We start from the raw sequence: 19,917 nt of genomic DNA, 5'->3' as shown, positions 1-19,917 counted from the left end.
GTAAGATTTTTCCACATGTTAGCATCCAATTTTTGCTCTCAAATGTTTAACTCATCATTTACACATTTTATTCATCGATTAATTTATCAACGCCCTTAAATGTTGTAACAATTTTATTTTCATTCAAATTATTGGTATTATAAAATTCAAAAGTGTATTACAAACACTAATAAATAATTCAAAAGGTGCATTTTATAAGCTTAAAAGGTGCATTTTATTAGTTCAAAAGGTGTATTTTAAGCACTAAAATGTGCATTTTATAAGCTTAAAAGGTGCATTTTATAAGTTCAAAAGGTGCATTCTAAGCACTAGTAAATTTAACAACATTTAAGGGCGTTGATAAATTAATCGGTGAATTAAATATTAAAACGGTAAATTAAACATTTGAGAGTAAAAACTATATGCTACCATGTGGAAAAATCTTACAAAATGATAAATTAAACGGAAATTAACAAGAATTTAACGGAAAATGCTACGACAGTTAGATAGTGCATAAACTGGATGCTACCATGTGGAAAAATCTTACAAAAACGCTAGCACTGGCGTTTCATAAAAACTGAATGCTACCATGTGAAATTTCCCTTAATTAAATTTAACGTCACCCAAGCTACTCAAACTACCCCTCACCTTCTCTTTTCTTCATCTCTTCTTCGGTTCTTCGTCGTTGATTGCCTTCAAGACATCAACTCATGGAAAATTGTGCTTATATTTTCCAAGCAATTGTTAAAGTGTCCGCTACTGTCCACATGTGGGTAATCCCATACAGGAGAAAGAGAAGAGACTATGTCTCTTTATAAACTTGAGGAATAACTCAACTATTACCAATTGATTTAAGTAGTTATTTGATGAACCTACTTTAGATTTGTACGTGAGTTACCTCTTCTCCTTGTTTGGGTAAGCCATACTCATTATCTAAATTCTAACAGCAAACACCAAGCAACCATGCTGCACAACTAAACAGAGAAAAAAACAGAGTGTGTTGTTACTGTGCAAATAAAAGAGTGTACAATGATCAAGATGATAAAGGAAGTAAATGAAAAAATTAATATCATGTATCATTTCTAAATCATAAATAGCATAAATAAAACATCATTTATTAATATTTTAAATCTAGCAGAAGTTTAAGCTCAAATTTGAATAAACGGAGCTTTAAAATATTAAAATAAAACGAGCAAAGGTTGAACAACTTATTTTTAGCTTGGTTTCACTCAACTTAAGATCAAACATGGGTGATTCTTAGCAACTTAAGCCTAATTCAAACAAGGCAATAATCAACTTGACTTGACTTTGACTCATAAACATTTCTATATTTATCTCCTAACATAAACTCTAATTAGGGGAAGGTATATAAGACGTCTAATTGAATAGGACCTCCTAAATCAAAGGTTTCAAAATATTATTTTTACTTTAATTTAGTTACTTATTTTTAGACCTTAAAATTTAACAAAATGTAAAATAACTAGGCATACCTTGCTTACTTTTACTCCCCTAAATACATAATGAAGAATGTATGGAGAATATCACATTGCTAAGACTTATTGTGTATTCTTGATTGGGCAAGCATGGATTTAAGAGATTTGTCTAAAACACAATTTTATTTTTCTAAGGATGACCTTTTGCTTGAGAAGCTAAAATATAAAACATTCAATACTTTGTATATTTATACTTTAGTACTGAATTTTATTTTTGTCACTACAAGTAAATTATCTACTACTGTTTATATTGAGCGTAAAGAGAACTTCAAAGCTTCAATGCTTATTTACTTCATATCAATTACGTGATTATATTGTCAAAAAATAGCATAAAGCATTATATTTAAGGAGCGGAGAAATGTTAAAAGTAAAATAATTCTAATCCAGCATATAGATAAGGATTTGGTTGTGCTCAAAAAGAGTGTGATGAGAGTAATCATATTGAAAATAATACCTTAAAGGAAATAATATTTTTGCAGTTTACCAAAAACAAATCAAAACCCTTCTCAAAAGCATGCGTTAATTCTTAATCATCTACTCAGCCTTGATGCTTAAATGGAGACTAGGCAACCCATGGAATTTTTGCACTCACATACACACATAACACACTTTCTAAATCCCTTCTCTTTTAATGTTAATGATCATGAATTATATCAACACTTAACTTCTCATTTCTCCTTTGCGCTTTACTAGTGATCAACATATCATATATGGCATTGCACAACCTATCAATCACCATCGTCGGAATTTTAGGTGAACCAATCAATTTTTTAAATTTTATTATAATTTGCTTATGGTTTTTTCATTTTGTTTTGATGCATTATTTTCTCAGAATAAAAAGCTCGTATTTTTTTGAGAAATGGTGCACTTAAAACGGATAAATAATATAACTCTTTTAAATTTTATGTCAATGAAAGTAAGAGTACTAATCAAAATACAAACATTATTTTTTTTTCTTAGGTAATGTCATTTCTGGATTAGTGTATCTAGCTCCATTGTAAGTTTTCTAATTATCATATTTCATTTTGTTAATGTTAGATAATCAATTTTGCCTACTTTCATACATAATTAATTCATGAACATTCATAAGTTGATCTAATGGTTAAAAGACTTTTTCTTTCATCTTTATGACTATAATTCGATTCTGACTGATAAATATGGGCTTGAGCTTATTCACTATGAGACCCGCATAAGAGAAGAGTTGACTACACACAAACCAAATAAGATTCTATTCTAAAACCAGTTGGTAAAGGAGTAACCCATCAAGCTTATATATTAGTCATCATCCTTCTAATTCTTCGATGCTGGATCAAATGTGAATTATTTTCCAACACTCACCACTACCTACAGAAAGTATAAACTCCCTTTTTTCCTCCCCTTCCGCCACCCCTTGTAGTGGATTCACTAGCCTTAGCCCGAAAATAAAGATACACGACTTATGTGATTCAAAGTTATGATGATGCAGGCCTACATACTACAGAATTTACAAGAAAAGATCGACAGAAGGGTTCCAAGCAGTACCTTATGTAGTAGCACTTTTTAGTGCTATGCTTTGGTTGTATTATGCACTACTCAAAAAGAAGGAAATCTTTTTGATTACCATAAATTCAGTAGGCTGCATAATTGAGACATTGTACATTGTTTTTTTCTGTGTTTACGCTTCAAAGAGCATCAGAGTACGTACCAAACTCTCTTCCCATATATACTACTTTTAATCGAAATTCATTTTTAGATCACTAATTAATTACATCTTTATCACTCTGTTGCAGATTTCTACTGCCAAGCTAGTTTCATTTCATTTGGCGATTTTCGTTCTGGTTGTTATCGTTATTCAGTTAATTCTTGTTGATGGCACTAATCGGGTGAAAGTGTTGGGGATTATTTGTGCTGTTGTCTCCACTTGTGTTTTCGCGGCACCCCTTGCCATCATGGTAAGAAAACCCGGCTAGCTGCCTGGGTTGGGACTAACTACTCATCGATCATACAATTTCATATTATATATTGCTTCAATCTCAATATTGTTGTTAGAAAATAACTCACATGTCTCACATAGAAAAATCAGAGAGACGTTGGTTACTCCTCTAATTACCAATTGGTGTTAGGATGAAACCTCATCGGATTTGTGTGCAACAAGTCAGCAACTCTCCTTTTATATCTACAAGCCGAATAATAAATTTATTATGGTACCAGAGCTGATGGTTTCCGATCAACAGGAAACAAAAAGTTTTGGTCTTCCATAAAAACGTGTAGGTTCCAAAAAAATGACGTTCTTGTCCAATCAAAAAACCGGCTCACTTAGAGACAGGTTGATTATCATATAAGTTTAATGCACTACTCCTCTTATTACCAATTGGTTTTAGGATGAAACCTCATTGAATTTGTGTGCAGCTAACTCTTTTTTTATGCGGGTCTTGCAGGGTCGTTCCTGAGAGTAGTTTGCATAAGTAGTTTCTAGCTTATAATTAAAAATTAGTTTTGACTACCTTTATTCGACATTGATGTAATTAAAAAAAAAAAAAGAAATCAATGATGCATAATTGGAGGAAAAAAAACCAAAAGTTAATTATATAAAGACTATTTTTTATTTTTAGCCTAGGGTCCAAATAAAGCCAGGAACAGCACTGGGGTCTTGTTATTGGGCTATGTAAGAGCCCAATAATAAATTTATCAATTGTATTTGATTCTATTATAAAATTTTCAGGTTAAGGTGTTTCGAACAAAGAGCGTGAGGTTCATGCCATTTCAATTGTCCTTCTTCCTCACTTTGTGTGCAGTCATATGGTTTGCATATGGGATCCTACGAAGAGACTTGTTTATTCTTGTGAGTTGGTTCAAATTGCTATTTTCGGTCTTGAGTATGTTAAATTTCTTCTTATTTAAATTTTAGATTTAAATGTTTTAGTGAATAGACCTGTTAAATTTTAATTTGATTTAAATTGACCTGGACATAATTGTTTTGATACGTGTTTTTATTTTATCAATTTTTTCAAGTCACCTCATTTTTTTTAGTTGGACTTGCAATATTTATAGTCAATTTTTGTATTTCGAATTAATATTTTTTGGTGTCCCTAATAATCAATATATTGGTCCCTTTTATATGAAAATACTCCTACTTTCCAATTTGATATTTGATTATTTACATTTGCTTTTTGCACAGATTTCAAAGCACGTGTTTGAAGCTTAATATTTATTATGCTTTTCACAAAAAAATATAAAAAATATGTAATAAAATTATATGCATCGAAAACAATCTAATAAGATCTCATATGAATAAATTTTAACTTGTAAATATCCATAATTTTTTGGAAATATTCAATTATTATAATAAATGTTTAAAAAATTTTGACCTGTTATGTCGATCCAAACCTGACACAAATCGAAATTGACCAAAGTGAAAATGATCCAACGGACCCAAAACCCCTCGACAGGTCTAGTCACGAATTACCCTCATGGAAATAGAGTTAAACATTCTAATTCACTTCTTATCTGAAATCAGATACCAAACATTATGGGTTTCATCTTGGGGCTACTTCAGATGGTATTATACGCGGTGTGCAAGAACTGCTACTTATCCAACGTATCAGGGAGAAATCAAAGCGATCCAACTGAACTAGTCAATCAAAACTCGACAATTACTGATAATCATCAGACCGATTCTGAGCACAAAGAAAATGAGACAGCAGATCAGCAAGACGGAAGCAATGGAGTTTACTGTCCGGCTGCAGTCTGAATACACACCTAATGCTAGCTTTTTTGGCAACAAACTACATATGTCGAGTCAAGTCGAGTCGAGTCAAGTCTAATCGTTGGTGTTTGGCTAGTTCGCATAGTATGTAACTGTGCGCGTAAGCCTAAGACACGATACGAACTCCTGTTTACGGCCTAAATGTATTATTCTTACCCTTCGGAAGGAACAAAAAAATTTGCGTTTTTCTTAAGAGATAACTGGATCTCTATGAGAGCTAAATTAGTTAGTAACGTTCTTAAGGTTGGAATTGGATGCATTTATAACTAACAACTGTTAATTTTAAATGCAAGTTGCCTAATTTTCACTCTTTTTCTTCCACTTAATTTCTTGCATCTTCTATCACGTATTCTTTGAGTAGTTGTAATTTACTAGCATCAGTTTGTTCAGGAGCAAAATGCTGGAAAAGTAAATGTCTTTCATTGGTAGCAATTTATATGGCATTAATATAAGGGTGGTTGGAGAATAGAGTCTTATTTTAATTGGAGTGCAAATATTACTTTTCAGCAAGGTTTATGAGTTTGATTTTAACCTAATTTTCCTTTTGTCATAACCTACCTGTAATAGATAAATATAGAATGGGGACTAGGGGGGCAAATAAGAGTCATGGGTGATGAGTGATTACGAGGTTTCTGATCAATGAAAAAATATTATGAATTTATTTGACATATTTTTGTTGATTGATTTAAATGGTTAAAAATATAAGTTGATTTGCTGTTAATTTATTAACAAAAGTGGACTAAAAAGTAAGAAGTCAATGAACTGGACTACTCATAAACCATAGCGGTTTTTTTATTTTGGTTTAAAAATCTATATTTCAACCGACTTAGAAGTTATTTACTGAAACATTCTTTAGACGTTTGACCATTGGTCAAACCAAACAAAAAATCATTTGTAAAAACATGCTTAAGTTGAAAGTCAAATGACCTATTTGGTTAATGATCAAAGAATGTTCTATCTTGTTCTTTAATTTTCAGTAGAGTCAATGATTTGATATAATCAAAATTAGATAAAAGTATCTAATTTTGATTATAATAAAATATGTTAAAATGGCTTTACGACCAAACAAATATGCATAGTTGAAAGGTTAGTTAGAAACAACCTTCTAGATAAGAACCATCTGATCTTGTCAACCCCACCAAAGAAAAATATACTGTTTGGAGCATTAGGATAACGTTGAAGTTAACCAAACTCCAAAGATGCCTGTTTTATTATATCATTTGACTAATCTTGTTCTACACTTGCACATTTGTCGATTAATTCTAATTATCTCTAATTGTGTTTGACTATAAATTATAAAAAAATTTAATATTATTTTTTAACTTATAGATTGAGAATAAAATACAAACTAAAAATGATTGGTAAACAATGCTAAAAAACAAATAGCATTTGATCAGAATAGGAGGACTCGATAATAAACAAGGGAATGAGAAATTCAAAGATGGAACATTAAGTACATCTATGAATACAGTATGTATGATATGGTATGTAATATGTATGAAGACTGACAACCTTCAGTATAATGTTAGCCAAGACAGGTATAGTTACCAAATCCACTGATCATTTCTAAGGCATAATAATGCAAAAGCAAGAAGGAACATGCCATCTGCTATTATAGAAAAGAAATAACCTCGCGAAATGACTCCCGCATACTGAACTGAAATGGAGCCAAGCCGAGGTGATGCATACTTTCTTGCCGAAGATATACAACTCTGATTCTTCTATGCAGTATACCCTATTCCATCATCCGCTCTCCTTATATCTGTCGATCTTGTAAAGAAACAGAAACAAAACTAGGTCAAGCATATATGGTGGGTATTTTTTATCCTTCGTACAAAGCCTCGATACATTTTTCGTAATTTATAAGAGAAAAAATATGAAGGGAAAACACGGGCATAGGCTAGTACTCAACTTAGCCTGCCCCGACCTGAGCATAACTTCAGGTAGCGTTTTTGGTACTGTACAAGAAAAGGGTGAATCACGCATCTGAACGGTCATTTGCGCCTTGAGCGCTTTGCCTTCGTTTCTCCCGCCAATTTTCTCCCCACATCTTCGCCTCAGCAACAGCTCTCTCTCTGTCTAAATCACGGTTCAACATCCTCGCTGTCTCTTTTGGGGAGTCGTCTTTTTCAGAACCACCTTCCAAATCCAAGGTTTGACGTCTTTTCTCCCGCCAATTTTCACCCCACATTTTGGCCTCCGCAACAGCACGCTCTCTATCTAAATCCCTATTCAACATTCTAACTGTTTCTCTAGGGGAGTCATCTTTCTCCGAGCCTTCCAAGTCCCATTTTCTCCCCGAACTTGCCCCATCTTCACCCCTTACGACTTTTCCACCATTCTCATCTCTGTTCCTCCGATCATCTTTTGCATTTGGATCATATGCTTGGTTAGCCAGATATGAGAGTGCAGTAACAACATCTCCGATGAGAGGACGGCCAGCCGCACTTTCTTGAATGCACATGGATGCAACAGCTAGAGCTTGGTAAAGTCCTCGTGTTGGAAATCTACCTTGTAGCAGAGGGTCTGCCAATTTCAAAAATTTACGCCGGTCACTGAACAAAGGGCGTGCCTGCACAAATAGAACATATTAGCTATAAAAGAACCGAGTAGCTTCCTAGAAGATTCTGTTAAAGATGGGAACAGAACCATTATCTTACCCATGCTACAAGGTTCTGCTCGCCATGAGGACGGTCACCATCAATAGCTCGACGACCAGTTATCAGCTCTAAAAAGACAACACCAAAACTGTAAACATCTGACTTCACAGTCAATTGTCCTGTCATAGCATATTCAGGAGCACAATAACCATAAGTGCCCATCACTCTGGTAGAAACATGTGATTTGTCACCAGTGGGTCCCAGTTTTGCAAGCCCAAAATCAGAGAGCTTTGGATGGTACCCATCTTCTAACAATATGTTGGATGATTTAAAATCTCGATAGATAACTGGCGGATTTGCTTTATCATGAAGATACTCCAATCCTTTTGCAGCACCAGCTGCAATTTTCATCCGGGTATTCCAGTCAAGTGGTTCTTTATCAGGAGGGAGATCTACAAATATAAGTTTCGACTATCATTAAAAATTATGAAACCATGAAAGCAAGTTATGTACGGATATATCAAATTGAGAACCCAAAAAAAAATCAAGAACCTTGACACTTTCCATGATAAAGTGCACACACATAGATTCTAAGATATAAGATTAGGTCCTTACGGCCTATTTGACTGGTAGTTATAAACGATGGTTAAGGACTTGAGGTAATGGTATTACATGATTTTGCAAGGTCGGTCCTATCTTAAGTCCATAGTAATGTTTGTAATCCCCCAAAAATTACTTTTGCTTCAACAACTTTCATCATCATCCGTTCACTTTAGAGGTAGTATTGGGTGCAATCAAGATCTATGAATAAAAGAGCACGTCGGGTGGAATTCCATCATGAACATCTGGTGTCAAATGATACGCTAATCTCCTTACGAATCGCGAATCGAAAAAAACGAATTATGGTTGGTTTTGGGCTATTCTTGGACAAATTTGAGCAAATTGCGAATTCAAAAAGCGAATTAGCTAGCGAATCATGTTACACTGTGAACATTTATTACTGCTTACGACACGGGCAGGTAAGTATGAAATAGATGACTTAGCATTTAAAAATTAAAAATTAAAACACTAATAGCATCATCTAAGACTAGTGAAGATGGCCAGGATAATAAAACACACCCTATGTTCTTGAAAAGAAAGCCATTAAAACTACCTTCAGTGTGCAGATAAAACAGCTCAATCACTGACGGTAACTACTAACTGAAAATTGAAGGAAAAAAGAACACTTACCATGAAGATGATCTTCTAGTGATCCCAGTGCCATATATTCATATACAAGTAGCCTCTGGTCACCATCAGCGCAATAACCTATCAAATTCACTAAATTGGGATGATGTAAAAGACTGAGCATAAGAACCTCTACAAGAAACTCTCTGTTGCCTTGGAGGCCGTTTCTGTCCAATTGCTTGACGGCAACAACCTGTAAGAATCATGCAGCTTACTGCGTTCAGAACAGGTACTAAATAAGGTGATCCATATAGCTTGAGTAAGTCAAGTAATGAGTTAGAATGTTAGCAACAGTCTTGGAAGTCCAGGCCTTAAATACTCAAAATGAAACCGTGAACAGGAAAAGACCAGTATAGCTGCAGAAACAGCAATCTTTGGATCTTAAACATCAGCAGCACAAAACCGAAGGAAAATAAATGATAATGCAACCAAAAACATCTGATATCATCGAATATTATTGTCTAAAGAAAATACGCACAAAATAGTAAATCAATATAATGTAACGTAGAGCAGCAATCAGGAAATGAAACAGTACACAATAGCCACCAGGACTAAATTTATAGGACTGAACTTTTTTGGGATCATATCATTCATTTCAATTCTCACAAAATAGCATTAAACCTTGCATATGGATTGTCTTACGGAACTTATTATTTTTATAAGTTGCGGGATCTATTGCAAAATACTACGGTCTATGTTCATACAATCTAAATCATGTAAAATTGGATTAAAGCAACAAACTGCATTTGCATAATAAGCAATCAGAAAGAACGGCTACCTGTCCAGTCTCCAGCTGCCCTTTATAAACACGTCCAAAACCCCCTTCCCCTATAAAACACTCATCTCTGAAGTTCTTGGTGGCGATTGCAAGCTCGCGGAAAGTGAATGTCTGAGCATTGTTGTCCGGCATATCCTTCGGAACTGAAGTCTCCCGTCTTGGCCCAACATTGTTTCTTGCTTTCAGTCGATCAGCTCCTATAGAATCACATAATACATCGATATGGGAGCATTAAGTATCATATAAGCAAGATCTTGTCTAGAGAAGCAGAGATAACCAATCCATCCAATATGCAAAAGAAAGACTTGATCTTTCCACCCCTAGGTCAAACTAACAATCCATTTGCTACATGAATTGATTGATGGGTAATCAAAATTTACAAAGGGGCATCTATATTTATGCATGAAACCAACAAAATTCACTTAACTTGGAAAAAAAAGATGAATTTTACCCAAATTAGGCATGGTGCTTATTAAGTGAAACAAACCCAAAAGAGCTTTACACACTTGCAATAATCTACACCATCCATCCAACAACATTGATTCAGTACATCCCAATTCCAAATCCACCAAAGGGTATAGATTCCTTTTAGGTCATAACATAAAGTAAATTCAGCACATTTCTACATCATATTACAAGTAATCAAATAAAAAATACCCAATCACAAAGTACTACAATGAAAAACATGAATCCCAATCAAAATCAACATTCGAATCAGATAATCAACAAACAATCAGATCATTACAATTATTGAAATATTTAAACTAAAAACAGGTATGAATATTAAACTCACCAGATGATAATTTAGAGATATTGGAGTTTGAAGAAGGATGAGCATCTTTGCGATCATCTTTTTCACCAGAAGTTGGGTTTAATCTTTCTTCTTCTTTTGATTCAAAACAAGAGAAACACCCCATATTTCCTGGTCAACTATACAAAAAACCTTCTCTTCTTTTCTTAATCTCAATAAAATCAATACCCAGTTCTCAAAATCTTGTCTTTAATCAATATATATCATAAAAATCTTGTCTTTAAAGGAAGAAACAGATTACAACAAACAATCTATGCTTCTTGCTTCAAAGGGGAAAAGGGGTAGAAGATAATGAGAAAAGTGGTGTGAAAGATGGAGAAAATGTATGGTATGGTGCTTCAACTGAAGAAAACTAAAGAAAAGAATAGAATGAAGAGTGTAAAAATAGGAGGTGAGGGAAGTTTATGTAAAAAGAACAAGGGGATTAAAGATGGGATGAAGTGTGAACTAAACCCAAAATTTTTTGTATCTTAACATGTATTTTACTCTAGTCTACAATACAAATTTTGATTGCCCACTTTGACCAAATACTATCTCTTACTTAGAACTCATCTAAGAGGATTCATTCTTCTAAAATCTAGTTGGAAACTTGAGGTACTTCCCCTACTTCTCTACTAGGTAATTTCTTAATTGCCATTTATTTTATTTTTGCCTTTTTGAGCGGGGGAAGTTGGGAACTTGGGATATTCATGGGTAATTTACACCAATCTAGTGTCCCACTAGTAACCTCTTACAAGTGGCTTTTTTGGAAGTATTGTATTGATTTGGTGAATAGGAGATAAAGACTAAGAGCTTTCATCCAATCCAAGCATTCAAGTTGGAGTCAAAGAGAGGGTAGGAGGAACCTATGTCATATTATATGATGTTGGGATTGAAATAAATTGAGTTGACCTTTTTATGTTTTGGAAGTGCAAAATTAAATAAGGATTTGTAAATTATTTTGAATTGTGAATGTCATATTTGAATACATAGTTGTGATCAGATTTAAAAATTTAACTTATTTTATCAGTAAAAATAAATAATTTACCATATTTAAATTCTGTGTGTCTATTTGACCCATTACACTTGTTATTTGGGTCGGGCCTTATGAGTACAAGGAGGAAATAAATGAGATCGCAATTTTGAAAACATCGTTATATCCGACAACCTCAATGCTATGAGTTCAAACTTTTTTCACTAGTTGAAACTAAGCTTAATGGCAAATTATAGTTTTATGGACTATGTGCAAACAATATACCTATATTGTTATTATATACTTCTTTATCCTTTTGTATTTGCAGCATTATAGCCGAAAAGCCCTAGCACGACGATTCACAATGCAGCAAATTAATTAGGGCCGGAGACAGAGAAATAAACTTTATTCTAGTTATAGTTTAAAAACTAAGTATTGATATCTGCTTAATGTTTTAGGGTTATACAAGGTGAGATATGTGAACAAACAATGTTATATGATACACGTGTGAAATATTGAATGAATTAAGGCAGTGGCATAACTCTGCTTCAAATTGTAACATTTGAGTTCAATATTTAAGCTTATAGCTTTTGATTTCAATTAGATTTGAACTTGAATTTATTTTAAAGATACATAATAATAATAATAAAATTATCAAATTTTATTCCATTAGGGTTGTTTATATCAAAACAATTAAATATAAGTTATAACTTAAAAGATGAGATTTAAGATTTCGTTAAAAAAATTGAAATAATAAATTATAATCACTGTTCTTTAATGTTAGTTTTGTCAATTAAAATCCACTGAATTAAATCTCGTGATGGTATTTTATGTCTATCAGTCAAATGATAGATTTTGCATTTTTTTTCTTTTGACAATATGTAGTTGTTGGTTGTAAAAAATAAATTTGTTTGGCTGGCTAATTCGAAAAATAAGTTGGCATGATTAGTGTTAAGAAGGCTTAACACCTCAAAAGATTTTACGGTGCATATAAATTAATTGAAGATAAAAATGCGTTTAAAAAGACTTATATTGATTATAAGGCTATTTTACAATCTCATGGATATTGGTTAGTATCAGTAACATGTACGTGATTATAGGGTGTTACATTAACTAATTAAATCAATAAGATTTGAGTTTGACTTGTATAATTATAATTAGGGTTAGTATAGGATTAATTTGGATTTAAATTGGATTATTTTGAATTTAGATTTAGATTAAGTCATATTGACTCAACATATGATTCAAACTAATCAAACTATGTCAGTTAAGTTGAGGGTTAGTTTGTTTACAATTTGGATTAAATTAGATCTTGCGTAACTTTTGAGTTTGGGTTTTATTGAATATCAATGCCAAGGTCGGTTTTAGGACAACAAAACAAAAAAAATACTTGCATAGTCAATAAAAAATTGAGTGAGACAAACTAGTTTATATTAATGGTTCAATTAAAAAAAAACTTGTTTGTGAGTATAATTTTACTATTACAATTTAAAACAAAGTAGTTTATTTATATTTATAATAATATTTTTTTTATAAGATAAAAGTTATGAAGATCACATATATTAAAAATACAAAAAAGTATAATGAATATTTACATAGTCAATAAATATGTTTAATTAGAGTGATAATTAATTAGCAAAACAAAGGGCCAATGGGATAACCAGATGAGAATGGATGGATTACAAATTAAAAACCTGTTCCGCCCTTTTATCATCCTTTAATATCCAGCTTTGATTTAAGTAAGAGAAGAAAACAAACATACATAATTACTTGCACACGGTGGTTGACTTGCCACATGATACTTTGATATGGTGCAACTTCCATTGTATACTACAAGTACCAACTAAAAGCTATGTTAATCTATATAGGATGTATGACAAATGTTTTTTTTTTTTTTTATAAAAAAAAATTAGTTTTTTCCTTTTAGTTTTTTAGTTGATTAAATAATCGATAAAAATATTTTGTAATAACTTTAATGTCATGTTTGGAAACGATGATTTCATTTGAAAATTTGGAATTGACTCAAATTTATTATTTGGCAAATCAAAAATTTTCAAATTTGAATTTAGATCAAATTCCACCATTGTTTTTAAAGTAGTTAAAGTTAAGAATTTGAGAATGACTACTCAAACCTTGTCATTCTTAGATTCTTCATTTATGATTTAATAATTTGAAATGAAATACTTGTTCTCAAACACTACATAAAATTAATTGAAAAGTTGGCTTTGAAGTCAAAATCAAAAATTTACTTGTACGGATTTTTCAATTGATTTTTTGATTTTTGACCCAACATTCAATTTTTATCTAACATCTTTATTATAATTGCATTAACAACTATCAAATCAACTAATAATGATCTCAACTAGTCGAACCGACCACATTTGTAATAACTAAATTCATCTAACATTTATTTGCCAAACAAACCCATATAAAAAAAAAATACTCCCTTCATTCCATTCCTTTCTATTTTTTTTTTGGACACCACTTCATTTCTATTTTTATAATTTTTTTTACCTTTCTAAGTGGTTTTTAATGGAGGGCATGGCTAACTCATTTAATTGTTAAATTAATTAAATTTACACATCTTATATTATCATAAATAAATTATTTTTAAATATAATCGTATACATTATAACTTGACTAATTAAAAGAAAAAATAATAATTTAAAAAATTTCAATCATACTTCGTTTGTATTTTTTTATACTATAAATTTTAACAGAACAATATACAACTTGTTAAAAGTCCAACTAGGAGAAATGATACTATAAAATTCGACATATTATTTATAATTACTGGAAGTATGTGATATTTTCAAAGATAAATCAAATTTGATTTATTTATAAAAATCATAAACCAAAATAAAGAAGCATAAAGTCAAAGAAGTACTAACAAAATAAAAATTATTAGCCAATTGGGAAAGCCAAATTTTTTGTAATAATGTCTTAAAAATTTTATTTTATTGGACAATTATATTGAGAATGAGATTATGATGGAATATTTGCATTAGTGCATGAGAGGAAAAGTTGGTAACATATTGGACATGGAATATTGTTATATGAATATGCACCACTTTATCTAAAGCATTATTATTGTGCTCCACTTGCAACACAAAAATATTGCTGTATTTTTTTTTTAAAAAAAAAATAATAATAATAAGGAGATTCACAAGAATTAAAAACACAATTTATATAGTTGGAGTATTAATTATGTTTTTGAATTATATAGTGATTATTATTTTCTTTTTTTCTATTGTGTTGTTTCTTTTGATGACAAGTTCTGAATTCTAGGTTTTAACATGCAAAAAGTAGGTGCAATTCTAGCAAATTCAGCAATAAGTGCTTTTCCAACCTAATATTCAAAAGTTTAATGTCCAAATGGAAAAATTACAAGCTGAGATTAAGGAAGATTATAACAGGGAGAAATCTACTAATAATATACTATTATATTTTGCTTATTTTATTGGTTATATTTAACATATTTCATAAAAAAAAATTAAAACATAATTTTGTACGAATGTATATAATTAAAAAATATATTTATGTGAAATTTTGTTAGATTAGTTTCAATATAAAATATAAAATTTTAATGTGTACTTTTATAATATTGTATGAAATGTATGTATGAATATTTAGATTAAAGTCTAGAATTATACTTTGAAAATTATGCATAAAGAAAATGTAACCAAAACCAGCATATTACTCCTTAATTTTACAGGAGTATTTCAATATTTTTGGTGTATTATTTCATTAGCCAACAAGCAATTTTAAAAATTACAATATATCAGCAGCAAAGAACTAGCAAGTAGCAACTGAAGTACTCCTATAATCTTAGTCAAGTCTGAAATTAGAAGCAATAATTAAGCCCAAATGCCCAATTAATTAACGCTAAAACTTGGGAACGAGAGTCTCATATTGAGACAGTCTATATGGCTGGGCTAAAAGCCAAAAACTGAAAAATAAAAATAGCTCAATTTCCATAAATTAATGAATAAAAATTTAATTTTAACCTTATTCATCAAAGGTATTAATTTCAACTTAGAGTAAACCATAAAAAGATAAATTAAAATAAAAATTTTTTAATTTTGACGTAAAAGTGATCAATTTTGACATTAAGGTGATTAATATCTATTTGCAAATTTATAACCTTAAATGAATTAATTATTTCAAAGCCTTTAATTTTAACGTTAAAGTGATCGATTCAGACATTAAAGTAATCAATTGTGTAAAGTGATCAATTAAATGATCAGTTATAACTTTTAAAAGAAATTTTAAAAATTTAACTTTGATCAAAAAGTGATAAATTTTGACATTAATTTCTATTTACAAGTTTATAACTATGATTGGATCAATTATTTTAAAGTGATCAATTAAATGATCAATTATAACTTATAAAAAAATAATTATAACGTTGAAGCAGGTTTTAATTATTCTCTTAAATTGACCAACTACTGATCGCATATTGCAAAAAAAATTATAATCGAGTCAATTGGACTATTAATCTCAATATGAGATAGTCATTCGTAAGAGTTGCTGATTAATTAAAGGGTGTTGGAATCTATTAGGATGTATGGTGTCATATTCTATAGAATATTATGATATGCTATCTTAGATAATTTCCTTATACTAATTATTTCATAGAATATGTGTTAATCCTTTTAGGTAGTTTCCAAAACATGGTGATTTGCATCTCTATATAATGTTTGGTCATTGATCTAATAATGCAAGCCAATTCTTATGTGTTTCATCAATTATCTCAGAATCAAAAAAATTAATTAAGTAATCAAAATCAGTTATCCTTTGTTACAGAAAGCGAATAAAGTACAGTTGTTTGGAAGCAAAACAACACAAGACCCATTGGGTCATTAGCTGCAAATTTTGAACTCCACAAACTATTCCTCTGTAGTCTATGAATTCATTATTGTGATTGAATATAAGCTACGTGAAGATGTGTGTTTAGTAAATGGTTGTTGGTTGTTAATTGTTAGTTTTTAGTTTGTTGATTTGACTATTTGGAAAATTGGTTGTTTTTGTTGAGTTTTAAACTAAGTGGATAAATTAAATGCTTGTGAAGATGTTTAGTTTGTATTTATTATTGGTTGTTTATTAGAGAAAAAGGAAACCAATAAGTCAAATGTCATTGTAAAAGATAACTTCCAACTTTTTCACTTTTAACTTAAAAACCAGCTTTTCAGTTAGTTTAAAAGTCATTTACAAAACACATTTTTATGTTTTTGACCATAAAAAAAACTAAGAATCAAAAATTAACTAAAAAATTATTTACCAAATAATCCTAATTTAGTCAACAAAATTTAAATTTCCATATAGTAATTCTTTTGTCTTGGTGAATTTGTTATACCATGGCTATTCACCTTATTAAAGGGATTGTTCCCGTGGATGTTTTGTGTCTTTTTTGCATTTAATGTATGTGGTAAGAACGAGAATAAACATTATATTATTTTTTTTGAAGATATTATGTGATCATTCTTCCATCAATCCAGCCCTTTATAATGACCTATGTAATGCTATCTTCTTAATTTTTGCTAGTTTTGCGGAAACGGTCTCGATGACAAAGCGTGCCCCTGAGAAAGCTATTGAAATGTCTAGACATGTACGAGAGTTTACGTGATACCATCTCTTGGATCGACTCGAAGTCGACCATGTTTGTCTCGGTTGAGACTAAGGAAGAGTTGAAATCGAAGTTGTGCTTCGCAAAATGTAGGCTTGGGGAGGCCGTAGTGGCAATATTCTGTCGATTTGAAAACTCTATTAAAGGCGAAACTACAAAAACTCCGGCAGCAAATGGAGCTATCCATCCCTTAACAAGGTACACAATGAATTATCTTAAATATGCTTGTGAACACAAAAATACTCTCGAACAGATTTTCCAACAACACCTTAACGCAGATCAAACAGAAGAATATTCAGCACTTGATACCACCACCTTACAACATGATCATGAACAAAAAAAACATCAAACCCATCAATCCTCATTTTCATCACAATTAATAACCATTATGGATTTAGTAGACTCATATGTCGAATCCAAATCGAAATTATACAAAGATCCTTCCTTAAGGTTCATTTTTATGATGAACAATGGAAGATATATGCTTCAAAAAGTCAAAGGGTCAAGTGAAATTCACCAAGTAGTAGGTGATAATTGGTAAAGGAAAAGATCTTCAGATGTAAGGCAATACCATAAGGGTTACCAAAAGGAAACATGGAGCAAAGTATTACAATGTCTAAACCAAGAAGGTACAAGTAAATGGTAAAATACACAAACCAACTGTTTGATAAAATTCACAAGACACAAAGTGGTTGGGTGGTTAGTGATGAGCAGCTTCAATCGCAGCTTCGAGTCTCGATTTCTGCTGTTATGATTCCGACTTATCGATTGTTTGTTGCACGATTTGGATTCATTTTTACACCAGGAAAACAAGTTGAAAAGTATATTAAGTTCCAAACAGATGATATTGAGACTGTTATTGAAGAATTGTTTGATGGAAAATGGAAACCTTAAATGGCTAGGAGAAATGTATAATGAAATTTGCAAAAAATTAGGGAAAATTTTATTGATTTATGGTGTTGTTTTGTAATTTGTCTTAGTGTAACAGATAACAATTAGTGTACATTGTTTTTTTTAGCTAAATTGTGTTGGATAGTTCATGTGTTTTTCCCAGTGTAGTTATGTACGGGAATTGATTCATAATGTTGACTATTTTCTTAGGATGATTTTCATGGAATATTTGACATCCTGTATTTACCACAGAACAAAATCAATGTTATTGCCATCACCAATGATACCCACCCTTTTCCAATAGTAATTAATTTTTTAATTTCGGGTAGATTAGCGAATCTTTACAGTTTAATTTTTTTATTGAAATTCATAATTTGAAATGAAATACTTGTTTCCAAATACTACTTAAGTGAAATATGGAATCCAAAACATAAAAAGTAGGGTTCGATCTCTATTCTCCAACTAAGACAATATATCTTATCTGTGTGAGCTTAGTAAAGTATTCTATATAAGGTTGGGAAGATCTCCATGAGACCAAGATAATATATTTGTTTTGATTGCTCCTCTATCATTCATTGTTTGTGATTGTTTATGATCTAGCCAGTAGTATAATTCAGTAAGTTTATATGGACTCAGGTATTAGCTTAATATAACACCTATAATCTATATGATCCAAGACCAATTTTATCAAGTTTTGTTTTGTCTTTTTCCCTGCAGCAGAGTACGCAAAATTACTTCTCTGATTTTCTATTTTGGAGAAGACGTGTTTTAAACAAGATCTTCCCGCAAAGACTTAATTTTAATACACCGGATGCTGAGAACTAAAAAAAGGTCAAACTAAACCACCTGTTTTTCCAGATTTGACTTCTGTGCTAAATTTTTGGACTCAGGTAATAACTTTGCTAAAATATCATTGAATTTTATTTTCTTTATATTCTTTCAGGCCTGCCTTCATTGTTTGTTGTAACCCGGCCAGGAGCATAGAAACCACGCCTGCCCTATTTATGTTGTGTTTCATAGTACACATGCGACATGTCTTAGGGACGAATCCATAATACTATGTTATGAATGGTAGTATACTAATGTGATTATAAATGATAGTATACTAATGTGTGACTTGAGTGCACATTAAAGGGTTGAATTCATGTGTGTGACTCTTGAGTTGTGGAATCCAAAAGGGTGTAATAAGGTGAAGAGTATTCATGGGAATTATTGGTGTTAATGAAGATTAAGGTGAAGAGTCTCATGTGTGTGACTCTTGAGATAATGCCTTTTCAAGTTCTTAGAGTTATTTCATAGTATTCATTACCCTAAATTAACTATGTATTTATGTGAGCCATTCATCTTCAAGTACCTAGCACTATAAATAGGGCTCTCATACCCACACTTCAAGTATGCAAACACACATCAAACACAACCCTTAAGCCAAACACATAGCCTATTGTTGTTATCTCTATCTCAATTGTAATTCTTCATATTGAAGTGTTGTTTGTATTCATTTGATATAATATAAACATAAACTACACACCACGGAGGACGTAGCCATCATTGGGTGAACCTCCTTAAATCTTTGTGTCCTTGTTTGTTACTTTGTCAAACTTAATTTTGCTCATTGTTGTTTGTTCTTAACATCGTAAGTATTTGGCGATCGTTTTCAATTGGTATCAGAGCCAAGGTTATTTTGCGGTGTTTTAAGAAATTATTACTTGAAAATCATGACTACAATGAAGCTCGATATTGAGAAGTTTGATAGGAATGTAAACTTTGGCTTATGGCAAGTCAAAATGAGAGCCATTTTGATTCAAAATGGTGTGC

General features: G+C 31.4%; 2 protein-coding genes and 1 pseudogene across 2 annotated transcripts; 2 read left to right on the top strand and 1 right to left on the bottom strand.

Moving 5' to 3' along the window:
• The first annotated feature begins 1,974 nt into the window (after nt 1-1,974).
• On the top strand, nt 1,975-5,407 carry LOC130807912 (bidirectional sugar transporter SWEET15-like). The gene is made up of 6 exons (XM_057673313.1): nt 1,975-2,225; nt 2,433-2,469; nt 2,938-3,148; nt 3,242-3,403; nt 4,174-4,293; nt 4,969-5,407. Exons 1-6 carry the CDS (start codon nt 2,183-2,185, stop codon nt 5,200-5,202), a joined length of 807 nt encoding a protein of 268 aa, XP_057529296.1. The 5' UTR covers nt 1,975-2,182; the 3' UTR covers nt 5,203-5,407.
• Nucleotides 5,408-6,605: 1,198 nt separating this feature from the next.
• Nucleotides 6,606-11,414, bottom strand: LOC130807911 (serine/threonine-protein kinase PBS1-like). The gene is made up of 5 exons (XM_057673310.1): nt 10,616-11,414; nt 9,823-10,019; nt 9,048-9,237; nt 7,878-8,269; nt 6,606-7,789 (listed from the first exon to the last, which is right to left on the bottom strand). The coding sequence occupies exons 1-5, from the start codon at nt 10,737-10,739 to the stop codon at nt 7,196-7,198; spliced, it is 1,497 nt and encodes a 498-aa protein (XP_057529293.1). The 5' UTR covers nt 10,740-11,414; the 3' UTR covers nt 6,606-7,195.
• LOC130808551 (exocyst complex component EXO70B1-like) lies at nt 10,946-19,230 on the top strand (annotated as a pseudogene).
• The last annotated feature ends 687 nt before the right edge of the window (nt 19,231-19,917 follow it).

Source organism: Amaranthus tricolor, chromosome 3 (assembly GCF_026212465.1).
Source record: "Amaranthus tricolor cultivar Red isolate AtriRed21 chromosome 3, ASM2621246v1, whole genome shotgun sequence".
Taxonomy (NCBI): Eukaryota; Viridiplantae; Streptophyta; class Magnoliopsida; order Caryophyllales; family Amaranthaceae; genus Amaranthus; species Amaranthus tricolor.
Note: the sequence above shows the minus strand (reverse complement) of the source record. Positions and strands in the feature narration are given on the sequence as shown.